Source organism: Meleagris gallopavo, chromosome 2, assembly GCF_905368555.1.
Source record: "Meleagris gallopavo chromosome 2, MGAL_WU_HG_1.1, whole genome shotgun sequence".
Lineage (NCBI taxonomy): Eukaryota > Metazoa > Chordata > Aves > Galliformes > Phasianidae > Meleagris > Meleagris gallopavo.
Genome location: NC_139405.1, coordinates 86,570,082 through 86,591,876, shown reverse-complemented (window position 1 = coordinate 86,591,876; position 21,795 = coordinate 86,570,082). Strand labels below are relative to the sequence as shown.

General features: G+C 37.2%; 1 protein-coding gene across 2 annotated transcripts in view; it reads right to left on the bottom strand.

Moving 5' to 3' along the window:
* Positions 1-454: 454 nt before the first annotated feature.
* The window catches only part of BMP5 (bone morphogenetic protein 5), a 53,085-nt gene continuing 31,744 nt past the window's right edge, over positions 455-21,795 (bottom strand). For both annotated transcript variants that reach the window (XM_085217885.1, XM_085217886.1), the window contains 4 exons: positions 13,353-13,550; positions 6,357-6,433; positions 4,593-4,703; positions 455-1,089 (listed from right to left, as the gene is read on the bottom strand). In XM_085217885.1, coding sequence (XP_085074011.1) covers positions 940-1,089; positions 4,593-4,703; positions 6,357-6,433; positions 13,353-13,550 — 536 coding nt within the window. In that variant the 3' untranslated portion in view covers positions 455-939. The remainder of the gene's footprint in view (positions 1,090-4,592; positions 4,704-6,356; positions 6,434-13,352; positions 13,551-21,795) is intronic.

Sequence of the window (21,795 nt, the reverse complement as noted above, 5' to 3'; positions counted from 1 at the left end):
TATGAATGGTATTTTTCATCTTTCCACGTGAACAGCCACCATCACAGACAAGTATATGGTAACTTCACCTGTGTGGAGGTACAGCTTGTGTGGGTTTTTGTTTGACTTCACCTTGTGCTGTAATTATAAAAATATTTGCCGCGGTAGCATGCTGTGATGGATAATGGACTAACGTGAATTGAGGTAAGAACGTTGTAGTTCGATGTTTAGTGTTAACTTGGAAGGTCAGATCTAGAGGCTAGAGTCTGTCTCTGCAGAATTCCCAAAGTTCTTTTGCAATCCCTGCAGCCCACAGGCCCAGAAGTAGCACGCTCCTTCAGTTACACTCGTTAAAGAAAATAGTTACATGTGCAATCTCTTCACTTCTATTTTCTATCTACTATTTATTTATTTTAACACTGTTCAACATTTCACTTTTTCTAATGAAGCAGAACTTCTAAAAGAAAAAAATATGTTTGGCCAAGCAGTCATGTTTATTTTTTATTCTGTGCCTTTTTCTAAATAAATATCCCTCCACAGTTTTCATTGGCACAATGTGACCAAACGTATTTTAGTTCTTTAAACAATATGAAGCAGTCACAGAAGTTCCAGAGTTACTAACTTTAAAAAAAATCTATACAAAGGTTTTACTTTAAAGTATGGAAATGGAATTACATAGGTTCCAGTATGTTCAATTAAAAAAAAAAATTAGTTTCTGAAGTTCTACTGTTTAGTAAGGTGACCCATAAAATAAATGATTTTGAAATTTTGCTCATACAAAAGAAACTATATACTTTTAAATAAATAAAAGCTGCTATATACATTATACTGTACATTTAAATGAGAGATGACATGAAATGGAATAAATTTAGAACTGCCTTCTCATCAGCAAGGCCTATATCTTGACTTTATTACAATTCTGAATAAACCCCTCTGCTTTAGATTATTACTTTTTTCATCCTAGTGGCAGCCACATGAACGCACCACCATATTCCTGTATTTCTTTAAAATAACGTTGGAACTGTCATCAAAGTAGAGCACGGAGATGGCATTCAGTTTTGTTGGTGCACAGCATGGCTTTGGTACATGATCAGGGAACATCAAATGAACCTGAAAGACAGAGAAATACATAGCTCACGTATCAAGCAGAGAAACTTCAGATCAAGACATGTCTTTGCAATTCACTTCTGTGGATGCAGATTTTCCTCAGTTAACAACTTTAAAGCAGAGCTTATCTCCAGAATGTTGCTCTGATTTCAATCCTGCGGGCAGTGTTATACAATAATAGCAGATGGAGAGTTAAGGGAGGAGAAGCAGCCAAGATACAAAGTTGGTTTTCAGATGAAATTTAGAAAAGAGCTGAAGTTAGGCTGCAGTTTGGGAAAACACATATGTTAGTATCATCTCTGTTGAGGACGATGCTTAACATGAAGCACATGCTCATGTCCCTTGTCTCACCAAGACTCCAGCATGTGCTAAAATGCTTTCTTGCATAGAGTCTCAGCATGGAGGAAAGATGTGACAGAAAGCAAATGGCTCATATTGAAACACTGTTTTCAGTCTATGAAAGAGTAAGATGTGCATTTTCTGACAGCATGAGTGTATTTTAAGGTCTTATGTAGGTATTTGTGCATCCAGCTCTACTTCTACTGGAGTCAAAATGAATTTGTAAGTTGAGTGCCAGCTGGACAGGAAGTTTGGGGAAAGGACCAAGACAGAGAAAGCTTTCTGTATACTAGGCTGAAATATATCAATGAAAGGTTAAAGAGAAGAAAAACAGGTTTGAACAGCATCCCAGAACGAACAAGATCTAGTGGAAATATCTGAAAATGGGGGAAGTTCTTTGTACTTGAAAGAAGGTTGGATGCAATATTCTGCACATGCTGAAGACTTGGAAACTGGGGAGGCCAGAAAGAAGGGAGTTGTAATAGAGAGGGCAAGAGATTATTAAGGCATGGATGAAGACTTCAGCAGTAATAGGTTTCATTTGTATGTTAAGTCTTTGTAAATCTGTTAGAGCCATCTGTCTTGCAGTGATATAAGCCCCAAGTCTTTGCCAGACAACAGAGAACAGTCTATCAGGAAACAATTTTTACATAACTGTTACCATGAGAAGGTCTTTTGAAATGAACAATAATAAATCCTGAAGAAACAGTTTAGAAAGGGTTTAGACGCACATTTTAAAACAGTTTAACAAATGAATAGCAGAGCAACTGAAGAAAAGAATGACTGTGCCGTGTCTGGACAGATGTTTGCCCCACCACAACTTCTGGTTCTATCAGCTCCTGCCTCACCAGCTCCAACACCCTGCAGCCCCTCACAACAGTGAGCACAGCATGGCGAAGAGGGAGCATCTATACAAAGGGCAGAATTTCAAAAGGCTGGAAGACAGTGTGAGTCTACCTGCTGATGCCCTGAACTGAATGATCATGAGATCATTTCTATGTCAACACAATTTCAGAGGTTGACTGGAGAAGAAAGATAATATAATTCATTAAATACAGCCTTTCGTGTATTTATATGTATCTGTATGTTTGTCTACCTAAGTTCAACCTCAGAAAAGAGAAAGGTACTTTACCAACATTTCTCCTATGCTTGTTACAAAAGAAAAATACAAAAGAAAAAAAAATGAGTAAAGTTTGGAGGGATACCAAGGAACAATCACTTCCCGAGCCCAAAAGAGTGGGCTTTTTTAGAATGGTGTAATCAGTATGGCTGAGAGATTATTACATTTGGATGAGGGTGGGGTATATGAATAATTATTTCTCAAGCCATCCCCATATGCACACCTTGTGTAAATCTGAATTATGCATAATTTAAACCATAAAGCACTCAACTACTGTTATCTAATTTATATGCAGTTAAAATTTAATTAGCCTCTTGATTTTTTGGCTGCACAACTGGACGCATGTACAGTACATGCAGAGGGAGACAAACAATTCCAGAAAGGCCATAAAAATGAGAGAAAATCTAAGTATCCAAATTTTAATAAGTGGACAATCTACAAAAATTTGTTAAACATAGGAAATTAATTATTTTTTGAAAGAGTAGATGCACAAGAGAAAATAGCACTGGGCCACTTCTTATTTAACGGCCCATAATTGTAGCAGGGAACTCTAAGTTGAGGATCTCAGTCTTATTGGTAATTTTTCTGGGCCATGTTTACATAATGATAAACTTTTGCTTTGCTGACCTATTTCTTTTCAGTTCAAGACTGCATGAATTCTGTTCCTCATCATCTCCTAGGCACACCGCTATATTCCTTGCCAAGTAGCATTTGCTGTTCCTCTTCACCTGAACCTCCTACCACAATTTTGTATATTCCCAGCCTCTGACTTTTCTTTTTGTCAATCTTGCTGACTTCAGTTCTGGGGTAGAGGAATAACCTCTGGTTACACTGGTGTCTGGGCTTGGGGAAGGTATATAAATGAGAAGTTGTATGGAAAGGGATGGGTCTCAGCACATGGTGAGTTTCTAAAAATATCCCTTTAATGTAACATAGCAATTCTCACAAGCAAAATTTTTTCTATCAGAAAGAATTGGGGAAAACCAACATTTCTTTTCATTTTCTTTTCTTTTCTTTTGGTTTTGCCTGGGAAGGTGATAGTCAAAAAGGCTTTTCAGGCCTAGTTGTTCTGTTATTTTTTTCAATCAAAATCAAAGATCACAAAACCACATTTCTCTAATTTCAGGTGAGTAAGTGCTTTGACATTTCCAGAAACTCATAAGGAATGACAACCATTTTATCTTCTCATTTCATACTCCCTCTCCTTTCTTGTTTATTGTATCTCATTTCTCCATTTCTTAATCAGTCTTTTAATACTAATGGTTTTCAGAGCCAATTCTTCAGCTGCCACATTGGAAAAATCATGACCATTCATCAGACCTGCGGCACTGCATTCTAAAAGTCCTGATTTCTGGAGCTGCTGTGTTTACCGAAGTGTAGCTGAACACTTGCGGGCTGGAGGAGGCCTTGTGAGCTGATCCAACTAAGATCATCCTTTTGGCAGCGGTGGTTGATGCGCAGGACTAACATAAGAACTGGCAGAGGCAAAAAACTGGCTGCAGTTCTTTTACATTTACCAGGCAGAGCAACAAATCCAAGCACACTTACTTATAAGCTGTATTTGTTAGCCAGGCATGACTGAACATAATTTCTTAAATGCAAATGCATCTGCTTGCAAAGCTTCACATTCAATTATATTTTAAGTTTTTTGCCAACAGTTGATGACAGAGGTCCACAGAGTGGCCAAGTGCCAACATTTCTGGAAGGAATAGCATGTAGATGTTAACATGGAGGTTCAATAAGCTGCGGAAAAAAAAAAAAAATCAGGGGAACCAGAGACCCCTTTTAGTTCTGTCCACACAGTGCTTTAATAATAAGACATAATCTTCTCATGTATTATTGTTCTTTAAATTGAAGGGAAACCTATCACACAGGCCATTCTGCACAATTCATCTGTTCTCCAGTGTAATCATCAAGTCATGTCTTTGAAATGGGTAATTTCACAGAAATAATGAAAATCCAGTGGTAGTAAACAGAGAGGAAGAGACAGGCCCTGTCTCAAGACACAAGTGCGAAGTAGGGAAGTGTAACATAGGCAGAGACGTACCAGTGTCTGAACAATGGCGTGGTTTGTTGCATTCATGTGGGCGTTGAGGGGAAAGGAACATTCTCCATCACAGTAAAATGCAGCATAGCCCTCTGGTGCAATAATCCAGTCCTAAAATCATAGCAAATAAATTCACTCAATTCTATTTTATTTTTTTTCACGCAGAGAATGTAAAACTATTATCAAACTAACTAAGGCTTGTCCAAGGACAAAATGAACTTCAGAACGTGGCATGTTAATATACTTTTTTTTGCCAAAAAAATAAAAGTATTTGCTTTCTTCCTGCGAAACTCCAATGAAAATTAAATTAAATTGAACTGAATACCAACTGATGAGGTTGTAAAGGGAATTAAAAGTCCAAACATATTTATTAGCATACTTTTCTTCCCAGACTTAAATTATTTACTGCTTTTGTGTGTGTGTGTATGTAATAAATGTAATTAAAATGTGTTCTTTCTTCATCGTATTCAATACTATTAATTGTAATATTGCATGAGACTAAGGGTTACTAGAGATTACTCAGTTGAATATCACTGAATCATTAATTTTGATAACATATAGCAACACAGACTGTATAGGGAAAATAACATACGAAGAAAAATATATAAAAATGTTAATAAATCAATGCGTTTAGTTTGCTGAATTCCTCTTTTGCTAGGCAAAGTTAACGGATTTTCCAAGGAAAAGAAGGGAGATAATCTATTTCATGGGGGTTTTTTTGTTTGATTGGTTGGTTGGAGTTTTTTGTTTGTTTGTTTGTTTGTGTTTGTTTACTCCATCCTGAGTCTCACAGATTAAATTCTATACAGTGTAACTTTGGATCTCCATCTGCAACTTCAATTTTTTGAAGTATTTATTGTGGAAAATAAAAGATTTTGTTTTTTTCTATGACCACCTTGGCTGACTGATCTGTGTATCATAGGGCATATCTAGGTATCTGCCTTGTGTATAATAGGGCATATCAGAATTTCATGTTTCAACAAAAAAAAAAAAAAAAAAGGAAAGAATTGGTGATACCTGAAAAAGACAGACAATGCTGACTCAGAAGCCTGAGCTCAAGTCAATATCACAAGCCTGCTCTGTCACCACAAACAGGATACTTGTGCTCTGCAAACTTGTGAAAACACTATTCCTACTTCTTCAGGCTGCTGTGAGTATAAACATACTACAAAATTCAGAATTTGAGTTGAGCCAAAAAACATCTAGACTGTTCTGTATTTTCCTCATAATAACTCTACTTCTTTGTGGCCCTTTACTAGAAATATATTTTTTTTCTTATTATTTTATAAAAGACAGATTTTTTCCTAGGAATTATGTCAATTTGGCTTTGGTGTTTTAAAGATCACTGAACAGTGATGTAAGTTCATATTGTCTATGGATCCAAACACAGTGAAATCCCTTTGACTCACAGAAGACTGGAACAGGGAAAATTTGAGGGCAAATTTCAAAAGTTCCTTTACTAACAACTGTGGAGATTTAGATTTCATTTACTGCAGACCTATACAGATCATGAGTAATGGTTCAGATTTATCTTTCAGCAAATGTATTCAGACTGCCACTAAAGTTTGCAAAAAGATTAAGAGATCAGCACCAAAAAAAGGTAGAGAGATAGTGATAGGGTTTCATTTCAAAATGCATTTAAAGAATTTGTCTCTCATCAGTGAAATACCATGTACCATGAAGAAAATGTACTGTAAATCCTGAGGGACTGTAAACTAGACTGTCCCAATTAGCTTTGATAGGAAACAGAATTAATAACAATACCTGCCATCCCAAATCTCGGAAACTGACGTAAAGTTCATGTTTCTTACATGCTTGCTTTTGCTCACTTGTGTTATAATCTATAGGAAGAAAATAAAAAAAAACAAAATTTTTTTTTAAAGAAACATTGTTAGAACTGAAAAGAGATTGCTGTTTTTGAACTTCTGACTAAACTGTTCAAAGGAAAGTGACAACCATACTGTCAATTATACTACTAGGGGTGATCATAAAGGCAAGGTAAAGTAGGAAATTCAGAATCAACAATGTCAGCCTGATGCAATATGTGCATACAGCAGGAATGAGACAATACTAGGAAAAGCAGGTTAATATGATTTATGCTTGCTTGCTAGCTAAGTAACAATTCTGATAATATCTGTACAGGTAGTTAAAGCAGTACACCAACAGCCTGATCCAGGGTATAATGAAGTCTTCTGCAAGTTGGCACAGATTTAATCACGAGGTAAATAAAATAGCTCTGTCCAAAAGATAAGTCAACAGTGAAAAAAATGGCCCTCAATCAAAAAACTCCAAGAAGTCTATTGTTTAAATATTAGCATGTTTTTTACTCTTTTTTAAATCATATTTTCTGGAAACATCAATCAGTAAATGATCTGTAGTTTTAGATTTAATAATGTACATGAGTGTAATCACAGCTACTTTTTAAAGGTCTGAATGTTTCCAGGCAGTGAGAGATGTGTCAGATTGAAGGACATACAGAAGCTACCACGTGTTCTTCTCCAGGACAACTTTAAGCCTTGAGAAAATGTAGTATTTGTTCCTTACTGCCCCTGGCTAATGGGAAAAGAAGGTGGTGTGGTCATGCCTTCACCCCATTAGCACCCTGGATGCTAATGCTCTAAACTGAGTGTCAATGAAACATGCAAGGGAGCAGTATTTCATGCCTCACCATGTCTGCAGAAGATGTAAATGAGGTTTTCTACAAATTTACCAGTTGCTTCTTGTCAACTACCCTCATCTGCGCTATTGTCAATGCTCTGAATTCTTCTCAGTTTGTCTGTGTCATTCTGAAGATGTGATGGTCAAAACTGGAGATAGTGCTAGATTAAGTAAAATTATTTCCTGTGATTTCTGGATGATTTTCTAGCAGTAGACCACAGAATGGGAATTTTAAAGCAAAATCACACTGCCAAATGATCCATTTCAGATTTCTTTTTTTGAAGTACTGCTGGCTATTCTGTTGAATTTGTGTCTATCAATGAACAAAGAACAAATTAGGGTTGGGAATATTGATGAGATCTGTTAAAACCATGAGATCACAGAACTAAATGTTCAAAAGAAGTGATGAAGATCAAGAGTATTGGAAACCTGGGCTTCAGAAGAACAGGACACGTTTCAGACTCAGAGGTCTTCTCAGTGTGATCTTTTGGAAACTGAGCTGGGGTCCAAAGGAGCTTGGTATAGCTGGCTGATCTGATCTGCCAGGAGAACCTCTGAGAAGCATCAGGTATGCAAGTCAAGCAGATAGTAGCACAAAGCTACTACTGCTGAATAGTAAACTCTTGACTGAGCTCAAATTCAATTATTAAATAATTCTAATATCGATGTAGAATGAGAAATAACATAGACATATTTCCTGAGCATACAGGGAAGAGTAGTAGGAAGGCCGAAGCTCAGCTGGAGTTGAAACTTTGATGAATATGAAGAGTAACAAGAAAGGCTTCTACAGGTATATTCGGAACAAGAGAAAAATTAAGAAAAATACAGATCCATTGCTCAACCATGCAGAGAACCTTGGTGATAAGGACTCAGAGCAGTTATGCTCCTCAGTGTCTTATTTACCTTGTTTTTTACTAGCAAGATTTGCCTTCACTATTTCCGAGTTCTTGAACCTTGTGGCTGAAACTCTATCCACACAGTAAAATAGAGTTAGAAAGCATTGAAGCAAATCAAAAATATACAGGTCTATGTGAGCAGAAGGCAAGAGTTTAAGGGTGGAGAATGAGGTGATCACCATCATTGCAAAGTCACTCCCTGCCATTTTTGAGTGTTCATTATGACTGAGGAATATTTCTTATGATTCACAAATGGAAAATACCACACCCATCTTCAGGAAGAGTAATCAGCTAAACTCAGTTTCTGTGAAATCTGTGGATCAAATCCTCCTGAAAGCCTTGTCCAGGCATTATGGAGAACAAGAAGGGCTCTGAGAGCTAGTCGCAACTGGGTATTGTTCCCAGTCCTTTTGGAAAGTTTTTTAAGAGGTCTTCCGTAGTATTCGTACAGCCAAATTGATCAGACGTGTTTTGGATAGGTAAAGAATATAATGGGTGGTAACTTGGCTGGATTGCTGGGCTCAGAGTGTTGTGATCAGTGGTATGAATTCCAGCTGGCAGCTGGTTGCTAGGGATGTCCCTCAAGAACCAGTACTGGTGCCAATACTTTTAACTGTCTTTGTTAGCAACCTGGACAAAGGGACAGAGTGTGCTCTCAGCAAGTTCACAAAAGTTACCAGATCTGGGGGAGTCATCAGTCATCCAAATTACCAATAAAATGTTGGACTGAATCAGATCCAGAAGAGATTCAATGAGATATAATTAAAAATACCCATCCAAATTTTACTTCTATTAGTAACATGCTATTTGAATATGATTTTCTTTCTTTTCTTTCTCTGTTCCTTTCTTTTTCTTTCTTTCTTTCTTTCTTTTTTTCTTTCTCTTTCTTTCTCTTCCTTCCTTCCTTTCTTTTCCTTCCTTCCTTTCTTCTTCCTTCCTCTTCTTCCTTCCTTCCTTCTTCCTTCTTCCTTCCTTCCTTCCTTCCTTCCTTCCTTCCTTCCTTCCTTCCTTCCTTCCTTCCCTTCCTTCCTTCCTTCTTCCTTCTTCTTCCTTCTTCTTCTTCTTTCCTTTCTTTCTTTCTTTCTTTCTTTCTTCTTTCTTTCTTTCTTTCTTTCTTTCTTTCTTCTTTCTTCTTCTTTTCTTCTTTCTTTTCTTTCTTTCTTTCTTTCTTTCTCTTCTTCTTCTTTCTTTCTTTTCTTTCTTTCTTTCTTTCTTTCTTTCCTTTTCTTCCTTCTTCTCTTCCTTCTTCTTTCTTCCTTCCTTTCCTTCTTTCCTTCCTTTCCTTCTTCCTTCCTTCCTTCCTTCCTTCTCTTCCTTCCTTCCTTCCTTCCTTCCTTCCTTCCTTCCTTCCTTCCTTCCTTCCTTCCTTCCTCTTCCTTCCTTCCTTCCTTCCTTCCTTCTTTCCTTTCTTTCTTTCTTTCTTTCTTTCTTTCTTTCTTTCTTTCTTTCTTTCTTTTCTTTCTTTCTTCTTTCTTTCTTTCTTTCTTTCTTTCTTTCTTTCTTTCTTTCTCTTTCTCTCTCTCTCTTTCTCTTTCTCTTTCTCTTTCTTTTTTCTCTCTTTCTTTCTCTTTTTTTCTTCTCTTTCTCTCTTTCTTTCTTTCTTTTCTACCACACTTCTATTGAATGCACCTGGGCCCCAGAATATCTAGTGAGATAGTATCAAAAGCTGTTCACAAGTCAAGACATAAACATTTGCAATACTAAATAATTTGTTGTAGTATCATCATGGGTGGTAAATTAGGCTTTCTAAGCTATTATACCCAAATACTCTTTAATGATAAATACTATTTTTTTTCCTACAACATTTCTCTAGCTCTTAATGGACTGATTCTCAATAACAGGCATTAAAGTTTCAGCTCAGTTCTCCACAAGTAGTTAGTTACCTGCTGCCGTGTCACATATTCACAGTTGCCCCATGGTACATAGAGTCAAAATATATGCCCACATCCTGTAGAAGTTCTGTGTCTTTCTGGAATAGCCACTGGAAGCAAGGCAGGACACTCTAAGATGTTAAGAGTTTTCAAAAAGCTATATGCTTTTAGTTTAAGGACTCTTGATCATTCCTTGTGGTGAGTTGCCCATAATAGTCTAGTTTGCTCCTCGCATACATTAGCAGTAAGGTGAAAGTAGGGGCGTGCAAAGGAGCTTTAAGTGAAAACATTTCAACTGTATTTCACTTATCACTTTTTACAAGGATCTGTATACTGATTTTGACTAATATCAGTGCTTGTAGGAAGTAAATATTGAGTTTTTATGTTTCAAACATAAATAAGAACTTTAATTTCAGTCATATAGAATGCTCTGACTGAAAAATTAGGGAAAGTTATGCATATGAAGCAGTCAGGAAAGTCATAGTATGTTTTTATATACAACCTGAGTGGACCAACTAATGAAAGCTGAAAGTTGTGCTTTTGCAGGTTCTCTCAGTCATAACATTTCCATATTTAAGAATAAATATGGAAGTTTTAGTATCAGAATGTAGCAGAACTTCCTACAGTTAAAGGAGAGAGACTGAATAATAAATATGTGCATCAGTGTTTAAAAGTAGTGATTGTCTGAATTACTCAAATACAGGTTAATCAGGGGTGAGTAGTCACACCAGCTTACCTGATACGATGGTCTCCAATTAATATGAAGACATGAGTCCACAAACTGTCTAATCCATACACATAAGAAGAAAGTTAAACTTAGGCAAATGTATATCCCTTCCTTGACTTCTATCTTTCATACAAGTTGTGTGTAATGTAAAATTGCATGTAGGTATCAAATGTGACATTTATACTAAGTTCTGATGCCAGTGATCCAATTTCACATACTGCAACTTCAAAGTCCATATGCTTATTCTGTCAAGAATCAAAACTGTAGGTATTGTGGCTAAGAAGCATTATTCCCATGCTCTCTGGGGATTGTAGTTATAGTCCAAAGCCCTGTGATGCAGGAGCTGTGGAAGGAGGGCAAAATAAAAGAATTTCAAAGATTTTTTTTTTCCCCCAAGGAAAACAAAAATGTAAACTATGTGTGTGTGTATGCATATATAGATATATAAATATATATATATACACACACACTATCATAAAGTACAGCATTCTTAATGTGACATCAATCAATAAAACTCAGGAAATGCACAGTTAGGCATTGTTTTTTGCTATCATCTCACTGCATTATGACAAAATATTATGTAGGTTTACTGTGAAACTTCATAGTGTGAATCATCATTAATTATTTAAATATGGATATTTTCTATTGCCTAATTCCACAGTAATTCAATTTAGGTAACATTCAAAAGAGGAAAAGAAAGCCAGACTTTGTTTCAAGGTAGAGTTTATGAAGTACTTTGGGAAAAAATTTTCATTGTTTTGATTTATTTTTTTTCCTTCAAACTGCAGCTCAACCACAGTATAACCGGGTAAGTAATAAACACTTTAATCCTTTGTGCATAGCAGGCAGGCGCAGTCTGAATGCGCTACATAGTGCTCATGTTCCCTTGAAGATTTTAGTAGTAGGAGGATCCTGATGCCAAATCTGTGAACGTCTGCCCAGCTACTAGAGTAACTGATGCATGTAGATTTTATTTTCTCCATATTGCGTTTGTGTATATCCTCATGAATACTTCAAAAACGTGTTTTCCAGTGGAAGGGAAGAACTGAGCTGCCTAGAAGGGCTATCCTTTTTGATGTGCTGAGACTCTAGTAAAGCTACTTGCTTGAGTCCAGAAACATGCAAAAGAAAGGAGATAAAAAAGACAAAAGGCAAAGGGGAAAAAGGAAAGGGCCAAAAAGAAGAGAGAAAAACAAAAACAAAAACAACAACAAAAAAAAAAACAGAAGAAGATGGAGAGAAAAAGGAGAAAAGTGAAGAGAAAAGGAAGGGCCAAAGTAAATTTGGGATTAGCATGCAAAGAAAAATATAATTGAACTCTGTGACATCTAAATGGCAGCGTATCTATCTGGCTTTGGCTGTATAACATCTAGCTGCATTTTTCGCTGTGGAAGTCTGACTAAGATGCAGTAGATATTAGGTTGTGGAATACATGTGGAAACAATGACCTATAACACATGGTAACTTTTGCTCATCCATGTGTCATTTACTTTAACTATGTCTTGCATGAAGAGGTAAATCAGCAGGTAAATAACAACAAAAACACAATTGTTGTTGTAAACAGATGTCCCTGGTGCCTTTACAAATGTCAGGGACTTTACAAAACCTAGGATCATCAAAGGGAACACATGCATCCCTCTATATCATGTATTTCAGAAATCACTATGTTCCAAGTCAGAATATTTCAGAATATATTTTAATATTCATTTTAAACTTATTTAGTTCCAGTAGATCACTAGGTAAACCTTGTGATTTACTCGTGAAAGATAGATTATTGAAGTGATTTCTATGATTTCCTTACCAGTTTAATAGCAGTTTGTGGTTGTTAAGGCTGTTATCCTTGGACAGAAGATCGGGGAAGGGCTTACACATTACATGAAAGGAGTCTCTAATCTGCCATTTGTTTTTGAGGTTTTGAGATGGGCTAAAGTAGTGCATAATGTTCATAATTAATGTTCACAAATAGTTGAGTTTCACTCCAAGGCTGAATTCTTTCCACAGCAAGATACTAATTTGCTTGCTTATAGATGGAGCTTAAGAATTGCATCTGCATTGAGGTTTTGATAACTGGTACTAGATCTGCCACACTTCTACAAAGACACATTTTCACATCCTGTCCCTGAAAAGCGGAGTTATTTGGTCAAAAGATAGAATATTTAAAAAGTGACTTTACTATCTAGATGAAAAGAGCATTTCAGGAAAGAATTGGAACATAATTTATTCTGGACTCTAATGAAGAACTACTACTTCTGTTCTGGCGAAGTAGTTGGGGGACAGCCCGCTCTCTGCCTCATTTTCACGTGCAGCAAGGATCTCATCCAGCTGCCTGCTACACAGGACAAGTTTCAAGCTCGTATACAGACTTTTCCAAAATACATTGTCAAGAGCCCATGATACATGCAGGTGAACTGACTCACACAAGCTAGATCATGCTCACGGCTGTCATAACAAAAGAGGTTTAAGCAAAGCTGTGGAGACAGACAGAAATAGAGCAGGAACAGTTTCCAGCAGTTCAGCCAATGAGCAGCTGTGACTCCACCGCATTTGAGCAAGTGCCATAACTACTGTAAAGAGACTAGTAAATCAGAGACTAGTAGCTTTGTCTTACCCCCAACACTTGGCATCCTAGAAGACTCCTGATGACTACTGGATTTGTTGCGGTTCTGGTTTTTCCTTTTATTGTTGGCTGCTCGGACAGAACGGAAAAGCACTTCGCTTGCCTTGAAGAACGCAACCATGAATGGCTGTTTTGACTGAGGCCCATGCCTTCCAACCAGGCCAGCAGATTTAACATTGATACTTCGACCTATAAAGCAATGGAAATTGTAAGTTGCATACATGAGGTGTGGTTCTGCCCCTCCTGAAGCCATAGTGGGAGTTCCACCTCTGACTGAAGCACGATAAGAATTTTGTCCACAATCCTGAAGTTACACAACAAGAAATCCTGACCTCCTTTTGCTGAAGAAAACTTAAAAGGCAAAAAATTCAACAATTCAACTGCTTTCCAAGTAGTTTGTCATTGCATAAAATTGTAGTCTCTGTACACTATGTATCTTATTCAATACATCAGTCTCTTGTACACATCTATAGAAGTAAAAAAATAATGAGGCCCATTAAAGTCTATAGGCTACCAAAAGGATAATGTAATGCAGTCATCTAGTTTTTGCATCACTTGGGTGTCAGATGTGAAACCCTATATCCCCAAAGCAAGTATGCAGCAAAGAGAAGTGTGGATAATAAATATACCTCTACTTTAAAAACAAATATCGTACAGTGTTACTCAAACTGATGTTCATTCAGTAGTAAAGGTAGGAAGGAGTTCAGTCACTCCAGAGAACAGGATTTGAAATATGGACATTATTGACTCTGGTTCTGTTCCCGAGAGATGTGCATATTTCTTTAAAATATTTGTTCAGCCAGGACTGTGTGGTAACCTCAGTATATTATAGGATCTGAACCTCCGTAAAAGAAAAGAAAGCAAAACAACTCACTGAAATTGCATCAGTGACATTTTAGCAAATAAACCCTTGCTCTTAACAGAATTTATTTTGGCAGCATAAATGCTTTTGTGCATATGTGTATTATGCAGAGCCCTTCAACCATCAGAAAATGAGACAGTGTCATGTGAAGCTGTGCAGCTGTGCTGGGTGGGGGACACGGAGGTTTTTTAAATGGGGAGGTGCGGGCACTGGCACCGCCCGCACAGTATCACTATACTGGGAACTCTGCTAAGCTGCCTGGAAAGGTTGTCACATGGACAACAAAGGAGCATCTGCCCCACAAACCTATAACACTGTTAGCTCCTTCACCCTGAAAAAGAACTTACAAATAAGCATAGGAATCAGCCTTACAGAAATAAGCATATAGGTTTCCTTTTCAAACACAAACGTACAGTGGCTGTACGCCAGAGTCTATATTTCTTAGAAAAACTCTATCACTGGCGTAAATGAAAGAGGCAGTTTGATTTGTGGTTAAAGTAGTTTCCATTCTACTTCCACTGTAACAAATGTATTAATTCAGCTCAGACTTCCTCCTTCTGGCAGCCTTTTTGCAGTAAAAAGAGAAATTAGAAGTTCTAGCCAAATACCATACCTTGAACTGACCCACTTCAATACATAAACACTTTTACAACATGTTTATTCAGGTGTAGCACTTTAAATTGGTTTAAGATGTTTCCAGTGACAGAGAGCCCAGCAAAGGCAGGAGAAGAACTGAGAAAGTTAGCAGTTATGGAGTAGAGTAATTGGCAACATATTCTGAACAATTTTGATAATTACTTTTCTGACTGCAAGGGAAAAATATATTTGTTGAAGCTTCTGATTTCATTTTAAATGGCTTTTTAGCCTTGTGTTTCTTTAATTTTTTTCATGTATTTATTTACGTAACTATTAAATAATTCGGCAACATTAATTTCTATAAGTTCAGATCTTCTGTCGCAAGTCAGATATGAAAAACTGTACAGACTATTCTCTATTCATTGCAACTCATGGACAAACCAACCTTGTACCACAAAGTTCCAAGTTTCCCCTCATTTCTAAAGGGAATATTTATATTATTTTTCTTTATTTTTTGTTCCAGTGACTTTCAGAATTTTAATTTTATCTCTAAGAGATTAATACCTCACTGGTGGACATTTTAAGAATACTATTAGATTTATATACTGAGGGCTATAAAGATCTGTGTAGGTTTTCCGAATTTAAATCTAGGTTCTCTGAATTTACAATGGTGGATATTGTGTGCGAAGCAAAATATCCTTCAAACCAATGTGAACTCCCTTTAAAACAACTTTTAATATTATTAAGTTTCCTCTGGGTTTCCTTTAGACTTCAGCAATGAGATGGCTATTAAGATTCCACAAGTTAGGGCTTACTTAGTTATTCAGCGTATAGAGATATACCATAAAAAATTAAGCCTGTAACCCACAGCCTTTTTACACAGAGAAACAGTTTATGTGACTTTATTCTCTTATTTGCTTGATCTTTTAAGCAGCCAGCCAGAGTTTTTAGGACCCATTTTTTTCACTTCATGAATAGTGTATGTACTGAATCTGCTCCTAGTGAAGTCAAAAGGAAAACTTGTATTGACTTCAGTGAGTTTGTCATTAAACTTTTCTCTCTCAGTTTATCATATACCTTAGCTTAACTCTAACTTTCAGAAGACAAAGCAATCAAAATATACACTGCCCTCGAGACATTATATTTCTTCCAAGAAGGATCTCTGAACTGTTTGGTTTGGAAATGTAAACCACATATGTTGTCTCATTTTAGGTAGCTTCTGTGCAAAAGAAAGTTTGCATTTACGGAACATCTATCCTTAACTTAAAGAAAAGAAAAAAAAAAAAAAACAACGAAAAAAAGTGTGTAGGTGGGACACTGGGGAGATCTTGATCAGGCTAAGAACAAAAAGCTTTGTCTATTTCTGAAGAGGGGATATTTTGAAGTATCCCAACTCTGAAAAGCACCAAGAGCTCTGCCATAGCAGGAGCTCCATCTCCAAGCCATACCCTTGTAGAATGCACCTTTCTCTGTAGCATGGATTTCAAAATACTGTAAAAAAGTCTTATCCTAACTTGAACTGGTCTTTGTAGCAAGAAGCATTGATGGACTTCATTTTTGGTAAGTGGTTTTAGTCTATCACTTCTAGAAACATTTGGAAAATCTTTCTCTTGGCTTCAAGGATAACTAGAAATTGAAGTGTTTCCAGCACAGTTGTTCCATACTGGAATATTTGTCCAGTATTTTCTAAAATCAACTGAGTGGTTTGCGCAGACACATATCTTCCCTGATGGCTTCACTCAGCTGGTAAAACCAAATAGGCAAAGTATATCTCTGCTAATCAGGTGTTTCCAAAGAATCAAATATCTCCAAGCATTCCAAAATGATTTTCTTTTATACTTCTATCATACTTTTAATCTGAACAATTACAATGATCTTTTTTTTTTGCCTGTAGACACTTTGTAAACAACCAGCAGTCAACTTTACTGAACCTAGCCACTGCACTTGCACTACACCTAGCAAAAATAAATAAGTGCAACTGATAAATTTCATGCAGGGACAGTCCAGAGCCTTCATATTCCTCACATTCTGGCATGTGGTTCTCAATCTTGCTATAAGAATTTATTGTCTCTTCTCCATATTGACAGGTATATTGGAGACTAAAAACTCATTTAAAGCACTGTGTCCCAAATCTGCTGAACTCCTTAGTCCTTATTCATATGATTTTGAGTCCTTGGCAAGATGTGTTTGTTTAACTTGGCATTTAAACTTAATTTTGGCATTTATTCTATTTGATAGTAAAGTGCCCTTAGCAGTTTACAGGAAAGGTTGTATAGAAGTTCCAGGCTGAGTAACTGAACTGAATGAATATTATTTGCCTTTTAACATTATGACCCCTTATAATAACGGAATAGCTGCTTCAAAAAAATCAGCTTTAAAGGTACTTCCTCAACAATCCTGACAATTTCATAAGTTTTTTTTACCTGCAGGATCAACATCTGGAGTGATTTGCTGTGTGACTCCTGTGTGTAGTTTTCTGCTGTCACATGCAGTTGCAGCATACAACTCCTTTAGTAAACTGACTGAGTTCCATCTTAAAAATTCATTTTCCCCCCAGCTTCTTCAAACAGAATTGCAAGAACACTTCAAGTTTTCAAAAACAATCTGTCTTGGAATCCTGACCTGGAGAGATCACCACGTTCTTCATGACATTCAAAATCCTGACTTTTTCTGAGATCACCAGTGTGGATGCCAGTGACAGTGGTGAGATTTGTGACCTGGCTCTCTTTCCTCAGGCAGTATATATTTTATGTAAGGCACTTAGCAGACACTAATTTTGCAAGAGCTTTCAGCCATTATGCATCTTGGCCAGATTTACACTGGCAGCACAGGACAATGAGTAAGTCCAAGATCCATTATTTTGTCCTGAGTCATAGAACTGCAACAAACCACTCATTTTGTTATGAAAAACAAGCACTTATTTACTTTCAAAAGTGTTCAACAAGCCACAAAACACATTTTACAGATTAACCACTGCTTCTAGGTCACAGTAGTTATTTTGGTAATAATGTTACATATCTGTAGACAGAATTGAGAACTTCAGTGATGCTGGGAATTCATTTCTGATCTGCTAGAAAAAAATCCAAAACCAAACAACAAAAGCATTCCAATGTCACATCTATGGTTTACTTCTTGTAGAGAGTGATCTCTGCAATAAGGATAGGGGAAGGCCTCTCGGAGAAAGACTCTGAGTATACAGGATCCAATAACATCTGATATTTGAGCAAAAACTCTCCTGAGGCTCTGAGTCGGAAAGATCATGAGGTAGTTTTCAAAATTAGACAGAAACTTGCTTGATTTCTCATGCCTGAACAGTGCTCTTGAGAGCAATGAGATTTCACAGAATCAGAAGAATAGAGGTAGGGATTGGCTATAAAATAGCTTAAATGAAGATTTATCTTAAAAAGATAAAAGCTAACAACATAAGTATGATGGCCCATTTATAAGGAAGGTATCCCCAATACTCCAACTCTAAAGTATTTTATACCATCTCTACTGTATTATCTCTGTAAACTGTTAGGCAAATTTTTCCTTTTGGTGGAAACATTTATCTATATGGATGTAAAATACAGCTTTTGAAACAAGATTCATGTGTTTTATAGACTTCTCTGCTCCCTGAACTCTTTAAGGAATTCTGAAAAATAGGTGGTCTTGGATGGTCTGCTGTGGATTTCCTAGGCTTCTCAGCTTTAGTCAAAACTAAAGATCCTGCTTTTGGTACTAAAATCTTTAAAATGTTAGTTTTATTCTGTTTATTTGAAGGAATCTTCCATACCTTTTTGTGTTGATTTTGATAATTCATAAAGCTCTTGAAGAAAGCAAGTGGGATTATTTGTGAACATGTTACGAACCATGATATGCTGCAAAATGTGGCAGTACTGTGTATGCTTATGCAAAAAATCGGAAGTAATCATACACAAATATGTTTCCTAAGTACTTGATATATCCTTTCAATTTAATGTACTTAAACTGTGAACCCTCTGTAGGAGTCCAAGGGGTTTTCTGCGGTTAAAAATATGTTCAGCAAGACAATAAAACAAGGAGAGACTAAATTAATTGGTCATTCACCAAAGAATAAAAAGTTGAAAAACATTCTAAATGAATCTGAGGACCAACACTAATTATTAACCCAACTACTGGTGCTTAGAAGCACATGTATCCTTCATCTGATTGTGGAGGCTGGTGGAGGATTGTTGCATAGCTATGCCAACAGGATCAGACCAGTATGCACTGTTGGCTGCAGGAGGAGCGGGGGCCTGTCCCACCTCTTCAACACTCCTGCTTCCAGTAAGCATGCCCATACTAACATGGGATGGTCACATTGCCTGTTACAAGCAGATGCTCATGGTATTTCTGACCCAGCTGGAAACATAGTTTACACTTACTGGATTAAGTTACGGGGTGTCCAGGCTCGCCTCCTGTACTGGAGGTACTGGAGATGGACTATCCATTCTGCTTGAGTGTCAGGGTGCTGCTGCGTACTTGTGGCCCGTATCAGCTGTCCCACTGTCCTCGTGGCACTGTCCCCAGGCTCTCCCAGGGGCAACTGCCATGTAGTTACCCTGTTTTGGAGTCTAAGAGAGTCATCTCTCTGGCTCATTTTACACCAGCAGAGCTCAGTGCCCCACAGTATTCCCGAGCATGTTTAATTTACTCTTATAACTTTGGCCAAAGTCAGCTCTGAACCAGAACTCATGTAGCTGTACTTAGGCAGTGCTCGAGCCCAAGCTAATAAAACCTGCTGAGGGGCAGGATATATTAGCTTGGGTTCAGTGCTGTGCTAACATGGCTATATGGCTTCCAGATGGCTCAGAATTTAGGCAGAGCTATTGCCTGCCAAACTCCATATATATATATATATATATATATATATATATATATATATATATATATCCTAAATTCCCCCACTGTAAGGACACTAATGAAGGTTAAATCACTCTGATGTTTTGCCTTGTAAATATCAGTTCCACTAAGGGACTTGAGTGTAACAACACAACAGCGTCCTCTGGAAGACCTGCCAGCTACTGTGGTCATGTGGGTAGGTGCCAAGACTGACCTGGGGCAACTGTGGGATGAGACTGATAATGTTGAATGTTGTAAAAGTAATGCCAAGGCCAGTGTGAAAGTAAGCAGCCTACTACCTGAAAAAGCCAGGGTGCTGGCATAGCTTGCTATTGGTTGAAAGCAATTTGTTCATGCTGCCTCTCTGAAGGTTTCACAGAAGATAGGATCTTGAAAGGCCCAGCCTCAGATGAGATGATAAAAAAATATGTCTCTAGCATCTCCCCTATTATTGCTGGAGTATTTCCTGCAGGAGTAGGAGCCAAACCCCCTTCCACAGGAAACATGTAGTAGAATACCCAAATATGCACTGGAGAAAGACTTGTCTTGCCCCAGACTTCATTTGAATCAAGAAACCTATTTTTGTTCTAGTTTCTCTTTGTTCTGAGGAAAAAATAAATACCTGAAGAGGCTGAGTCAGGGAGCTGAGGATTGTTGTTTCCTGCCTACCTCAAACAGCAAGAAAGCCTAAGGAAACTTGCTATAGGATTACATGTTGATAGAAGTCATCTTAATCAACTTGGACTTCTCAAGGAAAGTCCCAGTTTCTCCCATGTGATGCACAGCCTGACAAAGTATAAGGCACAGTGATTCAGGAAAAGGCACAGAAATACATGCCTATTGTTACCCAGAATGTTGTATTGAGATCCGTGTCACTGTTACACTCTTTCTTCCTTTCCCATTTTCCACAGGCAATGCTAAGTTCTCCTCAGCAATGAGAGAAATGGCAACAGGAAGACTCCTGCAGCTTTTGTACTCCTCCATTAGAAGTGATGTCTAATTATAAAAATGTTAATAGAAAGGTGCTGATTCACTGGAACATGTTTTAAGTCTTAGGAGGCATATGGTATACATAGAGAAAAAAGCGTCACATAGAGCTTTCAAATTGTTTCTGCATCTGCATTGACTTTATGCTGTAATTCATCTAACACCCGCATTTCCATCAGTGTGAAAATGATCACCTCTCATTTTAAACACCATGGAGAGTTTCGGTGTCAAAAGGAGGGAACCAGCCAAAGGAGATGCTGCAGAATGTTGAGGAGACATTAAAAAAGAGAATCAAAAAAACCTGATCCTTAATTTACCACAGCCCCAGGGAAACAGTGCATTATATGTTGACAGCTTCCATATGTGTCATGCAAACCTTTATTCTTACTGTTCAAAATAAAATGTCCCATTAAGAGAAAAAGTCTACATTCCATGCTAAAATGGTGCGTATGATACCAAATACTGTCTCAAAGAAAAAAAGAAAATGCATTCCGATGTCATGTGGCTTTTTGTACTTTTTCAGCATTTTTAAAAGGAAAAAAATATGAATTACAACAACCAGACATTCTCCAAGGGTTTGTGGGTTTTTTGTTGTTTTTTGTTTAATCACACTGTTGTATTAAATAGCTATTATTTTTTTTTAATTCCTCATTTAGACATTATTATTATTGATGTACCTTCTTCAGGGATGTAACTTGCATCAAAGAAATGTATCTCTACAAGTAATTGCTTAAATGTCATTGAAAGACAACTATAAGAAAGATTATTATTAATGATAATGATAACAATATAGTAGCGCCCTGGAGTCTCAGTAATTACTGTTTCCCTATTTTAAAAGTGCTCTATGAATAAATCTGAAAAAATGAGTACGTATTTACAGACGTGCCCCAGTGAATACACCAAACATGAATCCTCTGACTTAATGGAATCCAATTTAGTATTTAGTTTAATGGTCTGTTGCAACAAAAAGGTTCATGTTCCAGGTCTTATCATAAATATCTCTCCAGTTATAGGGACACAATTCCTGTACCTTCCATAAACTCTATAGACAGCTGAGGGCAGGAAGAAAGGTGCCTCAGATCCTCATGGCCTGAAGTTCCTCCAAGCCAATGGCAGGTTTTCCCATTGCTTTTGATCACTCCCTTGGGCATTCAAAGAGAAGTGGTT